This window comes from Pristis pectinata, chromosome 18, assembly GCF_009764475.1.
Source record: "Pristis pectinata isolate sPriPec2 chromosome 18, sPriPec2.1.pri, whole genome shotgun sequence".
Classification (NCBI taxonomy): domain Eukaryota; kingdom Metazoa; phylum Chordata; class Chondrichthyes; order Rhinopristiformes; family Pristidae; genus Pristis; species Pristis pectinata.
The window spans coordinates 39,691,936-39,715,837 of NC_067422.1; the positions used below are offsets into that span (position 1 = coordinate 39,691,936).

Below are 23,902 nucleotides of genomic sequence, written 5' to 3' on the forward strand. Positions count from 1 at the left end.
CCTAAGTCCATTCTTAAGCTCCCTCCTGGCTTCCTTGTAACTCTCCAGAGCCCTGTCTGATCCATGCTTTCTAAACCTCTTGCTTTCTTCCTCTTGACAACATATTCTACATCTCTTGTCAACCACGGTTCCTTCACTCTACCATCATTACCCTGCCTCAATGGGACAAACCTATCCAGAGCCCCATGCAAGTAGTCCCTAAACATGCTCCACATTTCCACTGTGCACTTCCCCAAGAATATTTGTTCCCAATTTACGCTCCCAAGTTCCTGCCTGATAGCATCATAATTCCCCCTCCCCCAGTTAAGACTTTCCCATATCGTCTGCTCGTATCCCTCCCCAAGGCTAAGGTAAAGGTCAAGGAGTTATGGTCACTATCTCCAAAATGCTCTCCCACCAAGAGATCTGAAACCTGATCAGGCTCATTGCCCAGCACCAGGCCCAGTACAGCCTCTCCTCTAGTCAGCCTGTCCACATACTGCGTCAGGAATCCTTCCTGGACACACCGAACAAACTCTGCCCCATCTATCCCCTTTACACTAAGGAGGTGTCAGTCAATATTAGGGAAGTTGAAATCACCCATGACAACAACCCTGTTATTTATGCACCTCTCCAAAATCTGCCTCCCGATCTGCTCCTCAGTGTCTCTGCTGCTATTGGGGGGGTCTGTAGAATACTCCCAATAGAGTGATCGCTCCCTTCCTGTTTCTGACTTCCACCCCCACTGACTCCGTGGACGATCCCTCCAGGACATCCTCCCTTTCTACAGCTGTGACACTGTCCGTGATCAGCAAAGCCACTCCCCCACCTCTTTTACCTCCGTCCCTGTCCCTTTTGAAACATCTAAACCCTGGAACATCCAGCAGCCATTCCTGCCCTTGCGACAGCCAAGTCTCTGTAATGACCACAACGTCATAGTTCCATGTACCTACCCACACTCCGCCTTGTTCCCGATACTTCTCGCATTAAAGTGGACACACTTCAGCCCATCCAACTGACTGCAATTTTGCCCTTTCAACTGCCTCTCCTTCCTCTCAGTCTTTCTACACTCTGCATCTACTTGTACACTAAATGCACCAACCTCTGACCTATCACTCTGGTTCCCATCCCCTGCCAAACTAGTTTAAACCCTCCCCAACAGTTCTAGCAAACCTGCCCACAAGAATATTGGTCCCCCTCCAGTTCAGGTGTAACCCATCCCTTTTGTACAGGTCATACCTTCCCCAGAGGAGATCGCAATGATCCACAAATCTGAAACCCTGCCCGTTGAACCTTCTTCTTCTTCCCTTTCCTAGCCTCTTTTTATTGTCCCTTTTTTTCTCTCTCTTCTTACCTTTGACCCATCCCCCCGTGGATCTGCTCTCCCCTCCTCCCCCGCACCTGCCTATCACTGCCTCTTACCTGCATCTACCTATCACCACCCTGTGCCCACCCCACCTCCCCTCTTTTGTCCACCCATCACTGCTCTGCTTTTCCCTCCTATATATTGGGTTCCATCTTTTCCTATCTTCAGTCCTGACGAAGGATCCTGACCCGAAAAATTGACCGCCTGCTTTTCTCCACGGATGCTGCCTGGCCTGCTGAGTTCCTCTGGCATTATCGTGTTTTTCATCTAGATTCCAGCATCTGCAGTCCTTTGTTTCTCCAGATACCAACTATTCCTGTGTGTGAATAATCTTCCCCTCAGATCCCCTTTAAACCTCCTCCCCGTTACCTTGAGCAGCAGGAAGTGGGGGCGGTGAGAAACCGACTCAGAAGTGGAGTCGAGGCCTGAGGTAGATCGGCCATGGTGGTGTTGATTGGTGGGCAGCTGTCCTCCTCCTGCTCCCACCTTCCTGTGTGTGACCTGCAATGTCCTCAGGCCTGGGGGGGAACAAGGTTGTGGACCTGTAGTTGCCAGAGTTCTCTCCTGCACAGGTTGAACATTTGAACTGATGGAGATTGACTGCTTTGTTTAGTTCACAAAGTTGTTGGTCCCCACACTTGGGGAGGGGTTTGTTATGGACAAGTAATTTGGACAAAGGCTGTGATAATCCGGAAATATTAGAAGTCCCACTGCATTGGGAAAATGTAGATTCAATGTACCAAGTAATTAAGTAATTACTCTGTTTAATTAGATATGGAATTAAAAACTTGTATCAATGATACTGACCAATTAACCATCAGATTGTCCTGAAAACCTGTTACATTGACTGTCTTTCAGGGTGTGACTGTCGGTGACCCCGGATGCACAGCAGTGCGGTTACCCCTTACAATGGCTGTGCTAGCCTTCCAGTCTGAAGACCACCGGTGCTAGGCTTGCCGGCAACATCACGTTGCAGCAATGAAGAAGAAATCGCCTGCAGTCTGGAAGGTGAACATTCTACAGGCGATATTTCCTGACCTGCTGATCCCGTTTGAACATGAGACAGTTCTCAGTGTGGGTATGCAGAACAACATGGCACTGTCACCAGGAAGCCATCCTCAGTGGCGTGCCTGGAACCTGACTCTTTACAAAACCGTGCAGTCACACCGCCCCCCATCCCCACTCCCACCCAATCAGTGGAGAGGGAGGTGGGAACAGTTCGAGCCAGTACTCACAGTCAGTTCCTTGATCTTCATCCTATCCATGATCTGCCTGCTCAGGTTAGCAGGGCACGGTGCACCACCTACAATTCCTGCAGAGGGCGAAAAGGACTCAGCTGTTAGCTTCTCTTGGTCTTAGCCAATGGGGCAATTAACCCTTCCTCATAGTCCCACCCAATCACAATTAACCCTACCCCATTCTCCCACCCAATCACAACCCTACCCCATTCTCCCATCCAATCACAACCCTACCCCATTCTCCCACCCAATCACAATTAACCCTACCCCATTCTCCCATCCAATCACAACCCTACCCCATTCTCCCATCCAATCACCATTAACCCTACCCCATTCTCCCATCCAATCACAACCCTACCCCATTCTCCCATCCAATCACAACTCTACTCCATTCTCCCATCCAATCACAACCCTACTCCATTCTCCCATCCAGTCACCATTAACCCTACCCCATTCTCCCATCCAATCACAGATGACCCTTCCTCACTGGCGTCATAGAGCAATACAGCACGGATACAGGCCCTTCGGCCCAACCAGTCCATGCCGACCATGGTGCCCACACATCTAGTTTCCTGCATTCGGCCCATATCCCTCCAGGCCCCACCCCTCCATGCACCTATCCAAGTCCTTCTTAAATGATACTGTTGTACCTGCCTCATCCACTTCCCCTGGCAGCTCGTTCCATACACTCACCACCCTCTGCGTGAAAAAGTTGCCCCTCAGGTCCCTTTTAAATCTTTCCCCACTCATCCTAAACCTGTGCCCCTTAGTTCTGGACTCCTCTACCCTGGGGAAAAGACTGTCATCATACACCTTATCTATGCCTTTCAATTTTAAATATTTCTATAAGGTCGCCCCTCATTCTCCTAAATTCCAAGGAATAAAAACCCAGCCTGGCCAACCTCTCCCTATAACTCAGGCCCTCTAATCCTGGCAACATCCTCGTAAATCTTCTCTAACCCTAACCACGTCTTTCCTGTAACAGGGTGACCGAAACTGTACACAGTGCTCCAAGTGCTGCCTCACCAACGACTTATACGACTGCAACATAATGTCCCTACTCCTATAATCACTGCCCTGACCGATGAAGGCCAGCGTGCTAAACACCTTTTTCACCACCCTGTCTACCTGTGACGCCACTTTCAACAAACTACGCACTTTTACTCCTTGGTCCCTCTGTTCCATTACACTCCCCAGTGCCCCACCATTCACTGTATAAGTTCTACACTGTATAAGTACTTTCCAAAATGCATCACCTCACACTTGTCTGGATTGAAATCCATCTGCCACTCCTCAGCCCACTTCCCTTACCTACGATAACCTTCTTCCAACACTTGCAAGCTTTTGGAAGTGGAATTAAAGAATGCTTGGAGAGGTATGTACGGCTTTGGTTCCCTTGTTTGAAGAGGGATATATTTATATCAGAAACAGTTTGGACAAAGTACACAAGTTGATTCCTGGGATGAAGGGGTTGTTATGAGGAAATCGAGACACAAGAGACTGCAGATGCTGGAATCTGGAGCAATACACAAACTGCTGGAGGAACTCAGTGGGTCGAGCAGCATCTCCGGGGAGGAAGTCCTGTTGCAGGGTTTCGACTCAAAATGTTGACGATTCTTTCCCCCCCCCCACAGAAGCTGCTTGATCAGCTGAGCTCCTCTAGCAGATGGTTTGTTGTCATGAGGAAATGTTGGGCAGGTTGGACCTGATGTACTGATGCTTGTTCCTTTCCATTCATCAGAAATTGTCCAGAACTGTGGTATGTGCAAAATTGCTAAATATAATACCATAATACTTGTGAACCTTTACATGAATGATAGAAAAATAGGGGGCTATGTGGGAGGGAAGGGTTGGATAGATCTTGGAGCAGGGTGAAGTGTCGTCACGGCATTGTGGGCTGAAGGGCCTGTGCTATGCTGTAGTGTTCTAATAGCAAAAAAAGTACTGTCAACAATAACTTCTAATTTTGCGTCATCTGCAAACTTACTGATCAAGCTTTGTGCATTTGCACTGTTGGCCAGAAAGATTTAAAATCTCCAAATCAGCTAAGTGGAATGAGCCAAGAACAGTGGAAGCAGACAAAGTAAATGTCTTTGTTCTTGCCACATGGTCCAAGGAATGGAGGCTGCCATTTTGTGAGACCGTTCTTGCGGCCACCATTTTGTGAACTGGTTCTTGCTCAGGGATGGCTTGATCAGAGCGATTGAAAGTGGACACAATGAGGTCCCTGCCCATGATCAGCTAAACTTGAGATCATTTCCAAATAAGGAGCTGTTTATTTGGTTAGGTAGAAATGGCAGGCTTGTGGAAAGAACAGCCTGTGTCCTGCAGTAGCCTGAGACCAGTGTTTGGCTGATCCGGCTAAGGTGGTTTGAACTGGTCTGTCTCAGGGAGATCAAAGGAAGTGATGTGAGAAACAGGTCTGGGGAAAGAGCAATAAAGTAATACTGCTTTTGTAGCCTTGGGCCAGGCCCAGTGAGAAGCTGACACAGGCGAGCCAGGTGAGCCTGAGCCAATGAAATCAAAATACAACAGTTTGATCTGATAAGAAAAACGACAAGAATGGAGGGTTTCGGGTGTAGAAGCAGCGAGAACTCTGGAGACCAACCATCGCAGAAGTAGATGACCTCACGTCAGAAACATGGAGATTATGTCGGGATCAAGAGGAACGCCTGCCCAGCGTGAGCTCCTGTTCACAAGTGTTACCTTTTCTATTCTCTGACTGTTCGGGGAGGGTGAGAGAAACCTAGTGGGTGTTGACACAGATATTTAGTTATGTATGACTTGCATACTTGTTGTTAACTGACCCAATAAAGGTATTTGTCAGTTAGTACGGATTCTCTCTGTGCCTAATCAATTATTGTTGTTGAGGGTGAATACAAGCAATAGCATCCAAATCATTTATATAAATAACGAATAACAAGGGTCCCAACACCGACCCCTGCGGCACACCACTAGTCACCGGCCTCCATTCTGAGGAACAACCTTTAACCACCACTCTCTGCTTCCTACATCTGAGCCAATTTTGAATCCACCTCACTAGGTCTCTCTGGATTCCATGGGACCTAACCTTCCAGAACAGCCTACCATGTGGGACCTTGTTGAAGGCCTTGCTAAAGTCCAAATAGACAACATCAACTGCCCTAACCTCATCTACCTTTTGGTTACCTCTTCAACTCTAAAAGGTTCTTCAAGCACGACTTTCCACGCAAAAAGCCATGGTGACTCCTCTGATCAGACTCTGTCTATCCAAATGCAGGTAGATCCTGTCCCTCAGGATCTCCTCCAGTAACTTCCCCACCACTGATGTCAGGCTGACCGGCCTGTAGTTCCCTGCCTTCTCCTTGCTGCCCTTCTTAAACAATGGAACAACATTAGCCACCTTGCAGTCTTCAGGAACTTCACTAGTATCTCTGCAATATTTACATATCTCCTACTTAAAAAGTAACAGACAAAAGGAAGCTATTGTTTCTGCTATTCATTTTTGGCGGCACTCTGTTGAAGAATTGTATGGATATAATGTGTGATGGCTGCTCCTTATTCCAGTTCCCACTGTCAGGGTAGCTCAGTGGTGTGGTCCTGACCTCTGGTGTCGTCTGAGTGGAGTTCTTGTGACCATCTAGGTGTCCGCCTGGATGCTTCCATTTCCTCCCATATCCCTAAGAATTGCTGGTGGGTAAATTTTCTGCTGTGAATTATCAGCAGAGTGGCTGGGCAGTTGGAAAATCAGGGGAATGAGTGGAGAAATGGGACTAACGGGATTGCTTGAAGGACCAGCATAAACTCGATGGACTGAATGGACTACCTCTATGTTATAAAGAAATATAAAGGTATGATGGCCTTAAGATTCAGAATATGAAGATACAAAAACCTGTACTGGACAGGGGAGTGCTGGCTGACTGAGAGAGGCAAAGAGGGTAATAGAGTCAGTTAAACAAGAGAGAAATGGAACCAAGGTGGATATCTGCCATCTTGTAGTAAGTCATGTAGTAACATTTAACAATAACTGCTCCAGCAGAAACCAGAGGCTGCACAACTTGGTTTCGAAGCACTGGCTGCCAAAACTGTGCCCACACAACAACCGTTGCACAAGCGTTGTGTTGGGAAGTATGGACAGGTGTGCACTGTCATGGAGTGTGCCCAGTCTGGGCTGACACTGTCAGATTGGAACCCAGCAATGCTGTGTTCAGCTGACATGCAAAGTGACGTGTTTGCTGCAGGTAAAATCCCATCTCCTGCATTCGGTGGAGGGTTCATAAAAAGGAGCAGGAGTAGGCCACTCAGCCCCTCAAACCCGACTCACCAGTAAGATCGTGGTTGATCCAGTCTTAGCCTCAACACCACCCCTCTGCCCATTGCTCATTAGCCTTGATTCACCTTCTGTCAATCTCCCACTTATCCAGTGATCCTGCCCCTACACCTTTCTGGGGTAATGGATTCCAACGAGTCCTGACTCTTTGAGAGAAACAAATACTCCTCATTTCTAACAAAAAATGGGTAACATCTTTATGCTAAACTATGCCCCCTGGTTCTGGATGTCCACATTATCTCGACATCACCATGTCAGCCCTCCTCAGAATCTTACATGTTTCAATAAGATCACCTCTCGTTCTTCTAAACTCTTAGAAACTTCAGTCAGCATAGACTCAGTTGGCACAATTGTTCCTCGTAAGACAGTCCCTTCATCCCAGGAACCTATGAACTGCCTCCAGTGTAAGAACCTTAAATAATGAGACCACAACAGTGCCCTATGCTCCATGTGGTCTCACTAACAGTTGCAGCAAACCTTCTCCACCCCATCCCCTTTACAGGACTTCCCTGCTCTCTCTCCTTTACAATAAAGGCCAGCGTTCCATTAGCCTGGGATGCTGCCCCTAACCTTCCGTGCTTCACATAGGAAACACCCAGCAACCTCCGTGCGGCAGTGTTCTGTAATCTCTCCACTTAAACAATATTCCGCTTTTTTATTCTTCCTGCCAAAGTGGAATACTTCACATTTACCCACATTTTATTATTCCAGCTCTCACTCTTTTGATCTATCCATTGAAGAGTCATTGGATCCTCCTCACAACTTTGTATTGTCGACAGATTATACGACCCAGGCCAGGCAGGTTGTCCCGGGGGGGTGGGGGGGAGGTGCACGCAGGTTGGACAGGCTGGGCTTGCATCTGCTGGAGTTCAGGAGAGTGAGAGGGGCATTGAATGACACATGGAAGGTTCTGAGGGGTTTGACGGGATGGGTGTGGAGAGGATCCCTCTTGTGGGGAGTCTAGATCTAGGGGTCACTGTTTAAAAATAAGGGGTCACATTCAAGACAGAGATAAGGTGAAAATTTTCCTTAAGACATCATGATTCTTTGGAACTCTCTTCCCCAAAGATTGGTATTGGAATTGGTTTATTATTGTCACAGTGAAAAACTTGTCTTGCATACCAATCGTACAGGTCAATTCATTACACAGTGCAGTTACATTGAGTTAGTACAGAGTGCATTGAGGTAGTACAGGTAAAAACAATAACAGTAAGAGCAGTGAAAGGTGGCAAAATGGAAGGAAGAATATGTTTGAGCAGACACCATCCTGATTGGTCTGTGCACCAATGTAGGCCAGGGTCTCTGCGATAGCCATTATCATGGCTAGCACTCTCTTCACCGAGGGATCAGGCCAGCTTTCTCCTGCAGGTCCTGATTTTGCCATGCTTTTCACAGAGTGAGAGATGGAAATGTGTCATCGAGCATCGTGTAAGGTGCCTGGGGGACGTGCTGGCAAAGACAGGCAGTGTGTGCAGGTGGTGAGAGGTGGATCGAGGGTAGGTGCGTGAGAGTGTGATGGACATGACGAAAGTTAGCCCAAGTCTGTGTGATGGAGATTGCTGATTGGCCAGTGAAAGGAGTGTGATGCTTCAAACAGAGGGGTAGTGGTGGACTGGTGTTCACTCAGTGTGAGCACATGGCACTCTCCGCTTTTCTCAGGGACTCAGCTAAGTTCACATGACTTTGTGAGTGGCTTCACAGCTGGATCCTTCGACACAGCTCCTCACCCCTCCAAAAGGTGTTTGGTCTGCGGGCTGCTCAGGGAGAATCTCTGAGGAACATGCAGAGCTCCCGGAAGGAGAGAGCTCCAAATATACCCTCGTGCAAAGTGGGCACAGCCTTACCTACTTCCAGCGTCGAGAGGTCGAACGTAGAGAAGTCCTGCTGGCCCAGCATGTCAATGTACATGGTTGGGGTCCCATAAATTATTGTACATCTGGAAAAGCAGACACCACATGAGAAATGCCACAGCCAGTTGCAACTGGAGATGCGATGGCCAGTCAGCAATGATGGGCTGAAGGGCCTGTTTCTGTGCTGTATCTCTGTAACTTTTCAAGTTATTCTGCAAGCATACCACCTCCCCCACTTTCTTGTCTCATTATTTTGTTGATGGAGCTCTGGCCAAGGTCCTGGTGAACCGTCTATGCTTGTTCCTTCTGACCATCAAGTCTCCATCCTACCCACTCTCTGCCTTCCCATAGCCCTCACTGTCTTCAAACGGAGCAACTCCCTGCCCAGCTCACTCCTTGCCCGAGGAACCTCCTGCCTCATGCTCACCACAATGCGGAGAACGCAATGCTACAGGTAGGGCTAGGACGGGTGAAAATTAGGGTGGGACTATCCGGTACGACACCCCTCCCTGTTGTGGTTAGAGTTGCTCAGCTGACCCTCAAAACAGAGGGTTGAAATCCATACCCAGCTGACAGTCTCCTAAACTCAAGGTCATGGTAACCTGTCACCATGGAGACTGGACAAGCACCTGGATCTTCCACAAAGCAGTTAGGCCTGCCCCTACCACACACACACCTCTCACACAGAGCAGGACATCAACTCCCTCATCTACACTGGTCCCTAAATTTATCCTTCGCCCCTACTGATCCTTGCTACTATGCTGGTCTACAAGTGTGTGCTCCTTACAGTCAGACCACAACCCACCTCTGCTGGACATTGGATCCATGATGGCCAATTCCTGGCCAACGCTGTCTCAGGCCTCTCGTCCCACTGGATAAGGTCAGGAAATACGTCTGGTGGTTTTCAGCTTCTGTAGCCTCAATGCCCTGCCTTGCCTACAAACCAACGCCTCACAACCAGACCTCAAAGTCTCACTGTGGGCTCTCTCATATCATCCCCTATTGGTTCTCTGTTCACAACTAGGATACGTTTCCCCAAGTTTCTGCTTTGCTGTGCCTGACCAATCCATGTCCATTCCGTCTGCCTCTTTGATTTGAGCCCATAATTCTCACCTCCCTTTTCCCAGGAACTTCTGCTTGCTCTCCTTCCAGTTACCCAGTTATGATTTGTACACAAACAACCCAGGGCAAGTACAAAGCAGGTCAGACATACAGAGTAGATCTCCTACTGACATCAAACACTGCCATGAGTCAGAAATGCAGCCTATCGTGCCGGAGACCGCTGGAAGAAGCTGGGATGGATCATCCACTCAAAAGCTTCAACTTTCTCTATTGCACCGATGTGCTGGGCTCCCCCGTCGTTGAGAATGGGGATACTTGTGGGGCCTGCTCCTGCAGTGAGTTGTTTCATTGTCCACCACCACTTGTGATGGATGTGGCAGGACTGCAGAGATTTCACAAACAGGATATTTTTACTTGGTTGAATGACAAGGAAGTTTAGTGAAAACACCTGTTCAGGGTTTGCTGCCACACCAAGTAACTCAAACACTTTGACTAACATTCTTGCTGAATTGTTTGCTGACATATTCTTCTCCTTTATTACGGGTGTGACTTTACCTGGGATTTGGGTTGTAATTCACTGAACATGCAAATGATGTGTGTAAGCCCATACTGTGAGGGTGCACATGATCATTGCCATGTTGGCATCCCTACAAAACCCACCAATGGCAACTCAAAACAACCAATCGATGTACCTCAGTACTCCCTTACACCAAGTCTCTCTGTACTTTTACCCTTCTCTACAACTCTTGCATTCGTCGTGGAGAGATTGTCTACTGAGTCAGTGTGGGTGGAAGTTAGAAACAGGAAGGGAGCGATCACTCTATTGGGCGTATTCTATAGTATTCTGAGGACTACACCTGTGAGAAGTATATCCAGCTGCGGCTCCTTACAGATTGCATTAGTGAGCTGGAGCTGGAGCTGGATGAACTTTTGGGACACTGAGGAGATGATGGACAGGAGTTACCAGGAGGAAGTCACACCTGGGTTGCAGGAGGCAGGTAGCTGGGTGACCGTCAGGGGAAAGAAAGGGGATAGGCAGTCAGTGCAGGGTAGCCCTGTGGCCAATCCCCTCAATAACAGGTATATCGTTTTGGATACTGTTGGGGGGACAACCTACCAGGGAAAAGCTGCAGTGACCAGGTCTCTGGCACTGAGTCTGACTCTGTGGCACAGAAAGGAAGGGGGGAGAAGAGGACTGCAGTAGTGATAGGGGATTCAGTGGTTAGGGGAGATTCTGTGGATGAGAACGAGACTCCTGGATGGTTTGGTGGCTCCCAGATGCCAGGGTCACAGACTTCTCGGATCGAGTCCACAGCGTCCTTAAGGGGGAGGGTGAGCAGCCAAAAGTCGTGCTCCACATTGGTACTAACGACATAGGCAAAAGCCTGTGCCACGTGCCAGTGAGGGTAAGAATGTGGCAGATGAATGCATGGCTGAAAAGTTGGTGCAGGGGGCAGAGTTTCAGATTTGTGGATCACTGGGATCTCTTTTGGGGAAGATACGACCTGTACAAAAGGGACAGGTTACACCTGAACTTGAGAGGGACCAATGTGGGCAGGTTTGCTCGAGGTGTTGGGGAGGGTTGGGGAGGGGATGGGAACCAGAGTGTTAGGGTGGTGGAGCAGTTGGTATAAAGGCAGGGGCATTATGCGGGGAGACTGTGAGGAAGGATAGGTCGCGGATAGGTCATAAACACAGTCCATTGGATGCGTAGAAGTGCATTTACTTTAATGAGAGAAGTATTAAGAAGAAGGTTGATGAACTCAGAGCACGGATCAGTACATGGAATTATGATGTTGTGGCCATTACAGAGACTTGGCTGTCGCAATTACAGGAGCGGCTGTTTGACGTTCCGGGGTTTAGATGTTTCAAGAGGGACAGGGACGGAGGTAAAAGAGGTGGGGGAGTGGCTTTGCTGATCAGGGACAGTGTCACAGCTGTAGAAAGGGAGGATGTCCTGGAGGGATCGTCCACGGAGTCAGTGTGGGTGGAAGTCAGAAACAGGAAGGGAGCGATCACTATATTGGGAGTATTTTACAGACCCCCCAATAGCAGCAGAGACACCGAGGAGCAGATCGGGAGGCAGATTTTGGAGAGGTGCAAAAATAACAGGGTTGTTGTCATGGGTGATTTCAACTTCCCTAATATTGATTGGCACTTCCTTAGTGTAAAGGGGATAGATGGGGCAGAGTTTGTTAGGTGTGTCCAGGAAGGATTCCTGATGCAGTATGTGGACAGCCCGACTAGAGGAGAGGCCACACTGGATCTAGTACTAGGCAATGAGCCTGATCAGGTGACAGACCCCTCGGTGGGCAAGCATTTCGGAGATAGTGACCACAACTCCCTGACCTTTAGCATAGCCATGGACAGGGATAGGAGCAGATGATATGGGAAAGTTTTTAACTGGGGAGGGCTAATTATGACAGTATTAGGCAGGATCTTGGGAGTGTAAATTGGGAACAGCTGTTCTCAGGGAAATGCACAGCGGAAATGTGGAGGCTGCTTAGGGAAAACTTGCATGAGGTTCTGGATAGGTTTGTCCCATTGAGACAGGGAAAGGATGGTAGAGTAAAGGAACCATGGTTGACAAGAGAGGTGAAATATTTAGTCAAGAGGAAGAAGGAAGCATTCTTGAGCTTTAGGAAGCAAAAATCAGGCAGGGCTCTTGAGAATTATGAGGTAGTCAGGAAGGAGTTTAAGAAGGGACTTAGGAGAGCTAGAAGGGGACATGAGAAGGCCTTGGTGAGTAGAATTAAGGAAAACCCCAAGGCGTTCTACACATGCATGAGGAGCAGGAGGATGACTAGAGTGAGGGTAGGACTGTTCAGGGATAAAGGGGGAAACATGTGCCTGGAGGTGGAGGAGGCAGGAGAGGTCCTCAATGAATACTCTGCTTCAGTGTTCACCACCAAGAGAGACTTTGACAAATGAGAGGTCAGCGTAGAACAGGCTAATGTGCTGAACATGTTGAGGTGAAGAGGTAGTGTTGGAGCTTCTGAAAAACAGTGGGATAGATAAGTCCCGGGACCGGATGGGATATACCCCAGGTTGCTATGGGAGGCGTGTGAAGAGATTGCTGGGGCATTGATGATGATATTTGCATCCTCCCTGGCCACAGGAGTGGTACCAGAGGATTGGAGGATGGCAAGTGTTGTTCCCTTGTTCAAGAAAGATAATAGGGATAATCCTGGTTATTATAGACCAGTGAGTCTAACGTCAGTGGTGGGCAAACTATTGGAGAGGATTCTTAGCGACAGGATTTAAGAGCATTTGGAGAAGCATAGTCTTAGTAGGGATGGTCAGCATGGCTTTGTGAGGGGCAGATTATGCCTCACGAGCCTAATTGAGTTTTTCGAGGAGATGGCAAAACAAATAGATGAAGGTAGAGTAGTGGATGTGGTGTATATGGACTTCAGCAAGGCATTTGACAAGGTTCCTCATGGTAGGCTCATCCAGAAAGTCATGAGGCATGGGATCCATGGAGACTTGGCTGCATGGATTTGGAATTGGCTTCCCCATAGAAGGCAGAGGGTGGTAGTAGATGGAGAATATTCTGCCTGGAGGTCAGTGACCAGTGGTGTACCTCAGGGATCTGTTCTGGGACCCCTGCTCTTTGTGATTTTTTATAAATGACTTGGATGAGGAAATGGAGGGATGGGTTAGTAAGTTTGTGGATGACACAAAGGTTGGAGGGGTTGTGGATAGTGAAGAAGGTTGTCGTAGGTCAAAACAGGATATAGACAGGATGCAGAGTTGGGCGGAGAAGTGGCAGATGGAGTTCAGTCTGGAAAAGTGTGAAGTGATACACTTTGGAAGAACGAACCTTAAGGCAGAGTACAAGGTTAATGGCAGGATTCTAAGCAGGGTGGAGGAACAGAGGGATCTTGGGATCCACATCCATAGATCCCTCAAAGTTGCCATGCAAGTTGATAGGGTGGTTAAGAAGGCATATGGTGTGCTGGCCTTCATTAGTCGGGAGACCGAGTTCAAGAGCCGTGACGTAATGTTACAGCTCTATAAAACTCTGGTTAGACCACACTTAGAGTATTGTGTTCAGTTCTGGTTTGTCTCATTATAGGAAGGATGTGGAAGCTTTAGAGAGGGTGCAGAGGAGATTTACCAGGATGCTGCCTGGATTGGAGAGCATGTCTTATGAGGAAAGGTTGAGTAAGCTAGGGCTTTTCTTTTTGGAACGACGCAGGATGAGAGGTGACTTGATAGAGGTGTATAAGATTATGAGGGGCATAGATAGAGTGGACAGCCAGCACCTTTTCCCCAGGGCAGCAATAGCCAATATCTGAGGACATCAGTTTAAGGTCAGAGGAGGAATGTTCAGGGGAGATGTCAGAGGTAGACACAAAAAGTGCTAGAGGAACTCAGCAGGTCAGGCAGCATCCATGGAGGGAAATAAACAGTCGACGTTTTGGGCCGAGACCCTTCATCAGGACAGGGAAGGAATAGGGCAGAGGCCAGAATAAGAAGGTGGGGGGAGGGGGAGGAGCACATACAGGCAGGGGATAGGTGAGTCCAGGTGATGGGGGAAGGTAGGTGGGTGGGGGAGGGGGAGAAGATGTAATAAGCTGAGAGGTGAGAGGTAGAAGAGGCCGAGGGCTGAAGAAGAAGGAATCCGGTAGGAGAGGGCAGTGGACCATGGAAAGAATGGGGGAGGGGAGGAGAGGAGATAGGCAGGTCATCAAGGCGGGGGAAGGGAGCCACGGGAATAAAGGAAGACAAAGGAGTGGGGGGGGGGAGGGAGAAAAGGAAGGGGAGAGGTTACCGGACATTAGAGAAATCGATGTTGAGGCCGTCAGGTTGGAGACCCCCAAGGCGGAATATGAGGTGTTGTTCCTCCAACCTGTGTCTGGCCTCAACGTGGCAGTAGAGGAGGCCGTGGACGGACATGTCAGTGTGGGAGTGGGATGTGGAATTGAAGTGGGTGGCCACTGGGAGGTCCTGGCTGTTGCAGCGGAAGGAGCAAAGGTGCTTGATGAAGTGGACACCTAATTTTGGTCAGGTCTCACTGATATAGAGTAGGCCGCACCGGGAGCACCGGATGCAATAAATGCCACCTTCAGACTCACAGGTGAAGTGCTGCCTCACCTGGAAGGATTGTCTGGGACCCTGAATGGTGGTGAGGGAGGAGGTGTAGGGACAGGTGTAGCACTTGGTGCAGTTGCAGGGATAAGTCAGAGGTAGGTTCTTTACACAGAGGGTGGTGGGTGCCTGGAACGCACTGCCGGGGATGGTGGTAGAGGCTGATACAACAGGGACATTTAAAAGGCTCTTAGATAGGCACATGGATATAAGAAAAATGGAGCGTTATGGGCTGTGCAGGAGGGAAGGGTTAAATTAATCAAGGAGGAGGTGTTTGTGTAGTTCAGCACAACATTGTGGGCCAAAGGGCCTGTACTGTGTTGTACTGTTCTGTGTTCTATGTAACTCCAGTCACTGTTGTATAAACACATACCTTTCACTCACAACTGTCTTAAGGGCTGCCCGCCCATCAAAACTTGGAGAGGGGAAACACAGTTGACATCCATAAATGGCCAGCATCAGGGAGGCTCCCACACATCCGAAGGTATGAAACAGGGGGACTGGGACACAGATCCAGGCATCCTAAAAGGACAAGGAGACGAACAAACGAGGGAATTTGTTAGTCTCACTGTGAAGGTAGAACATAGAACAGTTATCACAGTAAACCTGTTGTTCTCAAAGTAACTATTCGATAAGCAGTTTCTCACCCAGACATTTATCTTAAATGACCATGTGCAAGAAAATGTTGCTGGATGAAAGCTAGTTTAATCATCAAGTTTCAACAGTGGAGTAGTTTATTGAACTGGGATGCCTGGAAATGGAGCTGGAAGCCAGGCAGGAACCCACCATCTGCCTCTCACCTGGATCCACCTATCACCCGCCAGCTCTTGCTCCCCCTTCTCCTCACCTCTGTATACCGGCCACCTCCTCTCTCTCAGTCCAGGTGGGGGGTGGGGGGCAGGGGAGGTGAAGGTGGGAGACGGCCGCTGGAGGAGGATAAGCAGGAACACAAAATGTTACCAGCGCTGGACTCTGATAAGGAGATGATAATGGGACCCGTTAGAGGAGGGGGGAGAGGTGAATGACAGGAGGAACCAGGTGGGGGGGGTGGGGAGCCTGTGTGTGGTGGGTCGATGGAGCCTGGAAGGCACAAGGATGGGTGAAGGGGGAAGGGTGGGAAGGGAGACAAGAAAGGGGAGGACCAGAGGATCAGGAGAGGTGGGGGTAGGGGGGCGGCAAAAGGGCAGGGGTTTCCCTAAGATTGGAGGTCGATATTCATCCCATCGGGTTGGACACCACCCAGGCACAATACGAGGTGGCGTTTCTCTGGTTTGTGTTGGGCTTCACCCTGGCAGCAGAGAATGCCGAGGATGGACAGGTCAGTGTGGGAGTGGGAAGGGGAATTGGAACGGCATGGAACCGGGATCTCAGACCGGCCATTGCAGACCCAGCGTGGGTGCTTTGTGAAACGGTCACCCAGTCTGGCCCTGGTCTCGCCCTCGTGGAGGAGGCCGCATTGGGAGCACCCAATGCAGCAGACCAGGTTGGAGGAGGTGCAGGTGAACCTTCGCCTTGCCTGGAAGGGCTGTTTAGGTGCCTGGACGGTGGGGAGGGAGCGGCTGTAGGGACAGGTGTTACACCTCCTGCCAGGGCAGGGCTTTGCCTCTCCAGCCCCTCTCTGAAATCTCTCCTTGTGGCTGCACATTAAAGTTGGGAATAAACTGCAAATGCTAGTTACTGTTGTACATTTTGAACGTAAAGAATTCAGCTGCACATTTGCACCTGATCTGCAACAACATCCCGTATACAAGATGAAGGCCCGCCTGCTCATTTACATACCCAGAATATGTTGCATTTGGAAGAAGAATTGTATTGAATTCATTGAGAATGTTATGAAAACCCTTGTTTTTTAAGCAGTAAACTTGGTTTCGAGTAAAGGTATAATGTGTTCCCACTGTTACTGTGGCTGCTTGATGTGATGTTAAAGAGGTAAGTGTGAAATGAGCTGAAGGTAGCCAGCAGCTTTCATCAGTACACTCTGGTTTCTCTTCAGATCGTATAAATCTTTCGCCTTTTACTAAAGATTTCCGTGGGGAGGAACACGCAGAGTTTCCACCAATTTTTTGATGCCCTGCTGTGGTGGGGCTTGTAGTGAATGGAAAAAAACAGGAACAGACACGGTGCAGCAATGTGTGCATTGCTGGAGAAGTTAGCGCTGATGCTGCTTGTCTAGCTGTTACTCAAGTACCTTGTTTATCCGGATATCTGACAGCTGGGAGTGAGATTGTTCAGCAAGTTCCATGGGATGTCACACACACACGTACATGTTCGACGTGCTCTCAAGACAGGGGAGAGAGGGCAGCTCTCCAAAGTGGGCTTTGGGGAGGGAATCAGGAACTGGATCCAACTGCTCTACACTGACATCTGTAGCGCAATCCAAATCAATGGGTGGGAAACAGACAGCTTCCCCATCAAGTCTGGAGTCAGGCAGGGCTGCCCTCTCTCCCGTCTCGTTCGTGTGCTGTATAGAACCCTTTGCTGAATCTATCAGGAAGGACGAGAGCATCAGAGGGGTGACGTTGCCAGGCAGTGGGAGCACCCAGGTGAAAACCTCCCTGTACATGGACGACGTCACCGTCTTCTGCTCGGACCCAAGGTCAGTTCGCAGATTGATCAGCATCTGCGACCAATTTGAGTTGGCATCAGGGGCCAGAGTCAATCGCGCGAAGAGCGAGGCCATGCTCTTCGGCAACTGGCCCGACCGATCCATCGTCCCCTTCACCGTCAGGCCTGACTATCTGAAGGTGCTGGGGATCTGGTTCGGAGGGGCTGGGGCGTGCAACAAAAATTGGCGGGAGCGGATTGGGAAGGTGAAGCAGAAACTGGGACTGTGGGAACGGCGCTCCCTATCAATAACTGGGAAGAACTTGGTCATCAAGGTGTGAGGTGCTCTCAGGGCTGCTGTACTTGGCGCAGGTGTGGCCTGTTCCTCGCTCCTCCGGCTTGGGAATCACTCGTGCCATCTTCCGGTTCATCTGGGGATCCAGGATGGAGCGGGTCCGACGGGTCACCATGCACAAGTCCCTGGACAATGGGGGTAAAGGTGTCCCCAGTGTTGCCCTCCACCTGATGACCACCTTCGTCTGTGGCTGCATCAGGCTGTGTGTGGAACCCAAGTACGTGGGCACCAAGTGTCACTACGTACCGAGGTTCTACCTGTCCCTGCTGTTGCGAAGGATGGGCCTGGCCCCGTGGCCACACGGCGTCCCAGTCAGCTGGATGCTGCCGCGCTACCTGTCCTTTGTGGAAAAGTTCTTCCAGACCAACACCTTTGACCACAAGTCCATCAGGCAGTGGTCAGCACGGAACATCCTGCAGACACTGCAGGAGAAGGACTCAATGGATACTGTGGGGTGGTTCCCTGAGCAGACTGTCCAGACCATCTGGCAGAATGTCTCATCGTCAGAACTCACCAACAAGCACCAAGACCTCACTTGGCTGGCGGTGCGAGGGGCCCTCCCAGTCAGATCCTTCCTGTATGGTCGGAGTATCACTCCCAATGCGTGCTGTCCCTGGGTTGACTGCGTTGAAGACAAGACGGTTACCCAAATCTTTGCAGACTGTGGATTTGCTCAGAGGGTGTGGAGACGGATGCACGGGTCTGTGTCCCGGTTCATCCCCAGCAGCCGCGTGACAGAGGACTCTCTGATCTCTGGGCTGTTCCCGGAGACACACATGGACACGGATATCAAGTGCTGCTGGAAGGTCATCAACTCGGTGAAGGACGTCCTTTGGTTTGCCCGAAACCTGTTGGTCCCCCAGCACAGCGAGATGTCCATGAGGGAATGCTGTCGAATGGCACAGTCCCAGCTGCAGGAGTCTATGCTGACGGACGCACTGAAGCTGGGTGCAGCCAATGCAGTCTAGGGTTCTTCGCTGCTGGACGTGGAGGGGCTGGGTTAGGTGGGGAAACCCCTTAAATGTTGAAAAAGTATATCACCCCAGGGGGCCACATGAGTGGCAACAGTGCTGTGGGTTTCAAAAAATGTAAGTTAACACAGTTGAATGCATTGACCATGAATGTAAAGGTTCTGCACTCTTTATTCTTTGTAGACATTTTTTATTATGAATAAAGCTTATTTTGAAATTAAAAAAAAATATGGCCAACGTGGCAAGCAGAAGGGGGAGAGGGAGGACATCAGGAACTGGAGACCCATCTGTTGAATCTGGATTATAGGATCCTGTCCAAGGCCATTGCCAACAGGGTCAAGTCTGCTCTGGGACAGGTGATCCACCTGGACCAAATCTGTCCTGTACCTGGCAGGAAAATCTCCGACAGTCTTGTGCTGCTCAGGGACACCCTCACCTCCGTGCAGGACAAAGGGGTGGACACCTGCCTGATCAGCTTGGACCAGGAGAAGGTCTTTAACAGGATATCACACATATACATGATGGACGTGCTCTCCAAAACGGAGTCAGAAATTGGATCCAACTGCACTACACAGATATCCGTAGTGCAGATAATGCAGAGGTAAAAAGAGTTAGAGACACTCTGGCAGAGATGCTGCACGCTGCAGGAGGCAGTTCAGACTGCCCAGACCCGGGCCAATGACCTCGAGGCCAGGGGTACCGAGGTCACCTGTCAGCTGATTCAAGTACAGCAGGCACAAGCCGCCCGCAGGGCTGGCTGGCAGCCAGATCCATTTAAAATCCGGCGCGGCAACAGGCTGAATGCATGGCTGGCGGATGGGGATATATGGATGGATATGAATGATGAGGGGGCGCCCGAACTGCAGGGCTCATGCCTGCCCTCCCCCCTACCCACCCGAACCCCTGCATGCTCGACCCAGGTCCACCACAGAGGTGAGGGGAGTCAGGATGAGGCCCCCACAGGGGGAAGTGTCCGTGGTCCCTCAAAGACTACAGAGACCTGGGATTTCTCCATCAAGGAGCGAACCCAGCTGGCGGATCAATACAACCAGCGGTTGGGTGAACAGCTGGCCACATGGCTGCTCCGACTGTGGGATGAGGGAGCCCCCCAACGTGAACCTCTCTCACCAGGAAGCGAGCGCCCTAGGGAGCTTGTCTGACCAACAGAGCACTAACAATGCCCTGTGGGTGCCGCATGGAGGGACTGGGAATGGGTAGCGACTGCAGTGAGGGTCCGGTACCCTACCCTCCTCGAATGGGACCGCAGTGGAGCACGGTCAGTAAGGGCATCGGGGTCATCAGGGAATGGGCGCTGGTGACTGGCATCTATGAGAGGCCCGGCGATCGCGAGTTGTTAGAAAACACCAGGGTGACCAGCGCGCTAACGGGATACTTAGTTACCACCGCGTGCCCTGATTTGAGGTCAGTGATCCTGCCCCTCATGGGACCAGCTAATAGGAAGACCGTGCGGGACGCCATCACCCTCCTGGAAGGGCTGGAGTTCTTGCAGCGGGGGAAGCCCACCCAGGTCTGCAGAGCCAAGACGAGGGCTGGGGACATGACCCCCCCCCCCCCATCCCACGCGCAAGTAGCTATACCTAGACCTGCTGCGTGCAGGGGTGGACCACGCCAGCATATAAACGGGGTCCCGACCTCCGCTCTCCACACGCACTGTAAAGAGTTCTGCAGGGGGAAGCCCAGCCGCGGGAAGATCCACAGCCACCCCGGGTCCAAGCCTGACACAGGGGGCGCCCCCAACCGCCGGACCATGTGGGCTGCCCCTGCAGATACTGATATTGCCTCCGCCCCTCCTGCACCTGAAACAAGACTCCCTGCACTCATGGCTCAGCTCCGGGACCTGCTGAGACAAGAAATAGCCCATCTCCGCCAGCAGGAACCAGACCCCCTCCCACAGGATGAAGGCCAGGGGTCCCGGTGCATTTGTTTCACCGCCCTCTCCTGCCTGGGAGACCTGAGGCCACATATACCTGTAGCGATACACTGGGGAAAAGGGAACGTGCAGAGGTGGATGGCACTCATTGACACAGGTGCCCAACACACCACCATCCCGGGTAACCCCGCTGCGTGGAAGGGGCCACAGATGCAGATAGAGGGGTTGGCGGGTTCCCTTTTGCCCGCGAGGGAAGTCAAGGTCTGCATGGCCATCGGGAACCAACCTCCTCGAACTGTAGCTGTCTTAATTGCAAATTAGCCTGAATGCATACTGGGGATGAATGTCTTAAAGGCACAGTCCCTACACACCAACCGAGGCAAGTTCACTTTTGGAGTCACCCGTGCTACGGTGGTGGTCGGGGCGGCCAAATGGGAACCAGTTGTTGTCCCCCCCCTCCCTCCAAGGTTGTCTGCAGTCGGCAGTATAGGGTGCCTGGGGCACATCAAGATAGTACAGAGGCCGTTCAAGCCGTGCTGCGGGAGGGGAGTCATTAGGCCTCCCCTTTTAACAACCCTGTCTGGCCCGTTGGCAAAAAGAACGGAACGCGGTGCATGACGGTGCACTACCAACACCTGAACAAGGCTGCCCCCCCCCCCCACCTGGCTTCAACTCCCCCTGGGGGTGGCAGCCACCCCTCACAAGGGGGAAGTCGTTGCTTGTGGTCCGGGGACACTCGTTGGGGTCGCGATTTCAGGTCAAACTAACCTATCCTGTCTCCATACCCAACACCCGACCCGGCGGGAATGAGTTTGTCCCCACAGGATGACGGCACTGCTCCACTCCCTCCTCCTGCTGACTGTGATGATTGGCATCGAGACGTCTGCTAACACCTTCCTCGAAGTTGCCTACGAATTCGCCAGCACACGCCAGTGAAGTGAACTGTTGGATCTACCCCTGAACCCCAGCACACGTCGGTGAAGCTCTGCCATTGACAACGATTCCCTTGGATACTTTTCGAAATGAACTGTTTACATGGACTCTTTTTTTTCTCTTCTTATTGCGCCTGTCGGGTTCGGTATATCGGTTTTTTGGGGGGGGGGGAGCTGAACGGCAGTTCCCCACCACTGCAGCACATTCCTTCCAACGATTCCGAATGGGGTGGGTGTTTCAGGAGTTGGTATTTTCCTTCCGACAGTTTGACCTCCATGCGAGTCCTGACCCTCAGTCATCCCACAGCCGCTGAGTATGCCGAGGGAATGCTGGTGTAGACTCCAGAATGAGCACAGTTCTACCTTTTCAGTTGGCCATTGTGAGTGTGAGCGAGACTGGTATCCAGGTGCCTCCATGACCACTGCCAATGGTGCCGCTAAGTTGGGGCTCCCTGGACTTTGAACAGGACCCACTGGATTTGTGGCTACAGTACCTACTCGTGGCTCCCCACGAGCTGGTACGGTTTGCTGCTTTCCAGTGTTTGTGGTGCCCTGAATCCACGCTCGATGAACTGGGGAGCACTCGGCCCATCACGGAGGCGGAGAGGTTTTGGATGATAGCCTGCGCCCCGTGTTGCACAGCCAGACTGTCCCATCAGATCATACAAATGACCAGCGTGTTCCAGACGCTGGCTGACGAAACAAGGACGGTAGCAGAACTGGCTGCCGTCAGGCTGGTAGCCCTGTAGAATCGGATGGCCCTGGATGACCTACTCGCTGCGGATGGTGGTACGTGTGCAGTGATTGGTAAGGAGTACTGCACTTTTATCTCCGATAAATCCAGCAACCCCACCAACCTGGCTGCTCACTTTAGGGACTCGGTGGCCAAAATTCAAAACCAAGGGACCGGCTCCTCCAGCATGACACCTTATGGGGAAACAGGTGGCTGTTTGGGTCACTGGGGGGATGTTGGGCAACTGTCACCCTTTGGGCCACTGCCCTCATTTTAGTTGTTATAGTTTTTTTGTATTTTTGCTATCCTTGAAAGTTATTAAACCACTTTTGTCTTCCATCAGTACCACATATTGATGCATATTTCTTTGCTTAGTTAGTTCTCCCCATGATTGACATGAGGTGTAACTTCCGAGGGGTGGAATGTAGTATGAGAGCACATGGCTGTCATGGGACCCCTCTGGTCGGAGGACAGCATTGCTTATCGGATCGGAAGTGACACCACTGTCAATCAAGGTGTGGCTCCACCCCCCCATCAGGTGTGGGCATAGGGATTGGCCTTGGAGAGCACCTTTGTTCCTGAACCTGTCTGACCATTGGCCTTGGTAAACACCTTTGTCCTTGACCCCCAAGCCATTGGCCTGTCTAAGTTACCTGGCCAGGCTCCACCCAGCCTCCCAGCACGATAAAGAGTGTTGCACATTCCTGGCCCTTCCTCTCTCGACTGCCTCAGGAGTAGTGAGACGATGCTGCAGAGACCACTGGTAAGAGTGTGCACCACCACATGGTTTGGGAGCGTCTTAGATTCCAGGGAGTGTTAGGGCCAGTGCTTGTTTGGGTCAAGGCGTTCAGGCATTGAAGTGTTTATCCCTTGATAAGCTGTACCCTGTTTATTGTATGTTTGTGTGCGTGAGTGTGTGTGTGTGTGTGTGTGTGTGTGTGTGTGTGTGTGCATGTGTGTGTGTGTGTGTGTGTGTGTGTGTGTGTGTGTGTGTGTGCATGTGTGAGTGTGCATTCATTCCCATTCATTCTGTTCCTGCATCTGCCTTTGCGATTAAACCATTTTTAAGATCCAAAGCCTGTGTCCAGAGTCCTCCATCTTTAAGATCCCAAAAGAACCTTTTCACACAACAGATGCCCACCTTTGTGTGTGGCTGTACTAGTCGGTGTGTGGACCCCAAGTACGTGGGCACCAAGTGTCACCACGTGCTGAGGTTCTACCTGTCCCTGGTGCTGCGGAGGATGGGCCCGGCCCCTCTACCGCCCAACGCCCCAGTCAGCTGGACGTTGCCACACTACCTGTCCTTTGTGGAAGAATTCTTCCAAGGAAACACCTTTGACCACAAGTCAGTGGTCAGCGCAGAACATCCTGCAGACGCTGCGGGACAGAGACACTGTGGATTCTGTGGGTCTGTTCCCTGAGCAAACGGTCCAAACCATCTGGCAGAACGTCTCATCGCCAGATCTGACCCATAGGCACAAGACCTCGCTCGGCTGGTGGTGAGAGGTGCCCTCACAGTCAGAGCTTTTCCTCTACAGACAGCACATCACCCCCAACGCACCGCTGCCCTCAGGACAG

The 23,902-nt window shown here is 50.8% G+C and overlaps 1 protein-coding gene and 1 non-coding gene across 2 annotated transcripts in view; one reads left to right on the forward strand and one right to left on the reverse strand.

Annotated features, from left to right (window-relative positions):
- The window catches only part of acsf2 (acyl-CoA synthetase family member 2), a 174,991-nt gene that overhangs the window by 68,897 nt on the left and 82,192 nt on the right, over positions 1 to 23,902 (reverse strand). Inside the window, exons 8-10 of the mRNA XM_052033283.1 lie at positions 15,272 to 15,420; positions 8,737 to 8,828; positions 2,581 to 2,657 (exon numbers count right to left, since the gene is read on the reverse strand). Coding sequence (XP_051889243.1) covers positions 2,581 to 2,657; positions 8,737 to 8,828; positions 15,272 to 15,420 — 318 coding nt within the window. The remainder of the gene's footprint in view (positions 1 to 2,580; positions 2,658 to 8,736; positions 8,829 to 15,271; positions 15,421 to 23,902) is intronic.
- On the forward strand, positions 16,872 to 16,985 carry LOC127580159 (U5 spliceosomal RNA). The gene has a single exon (XR_007957789.1). It is a non-coding gene; the product is annotated as a U5 spliceosomal RNA (small nuclear RNA).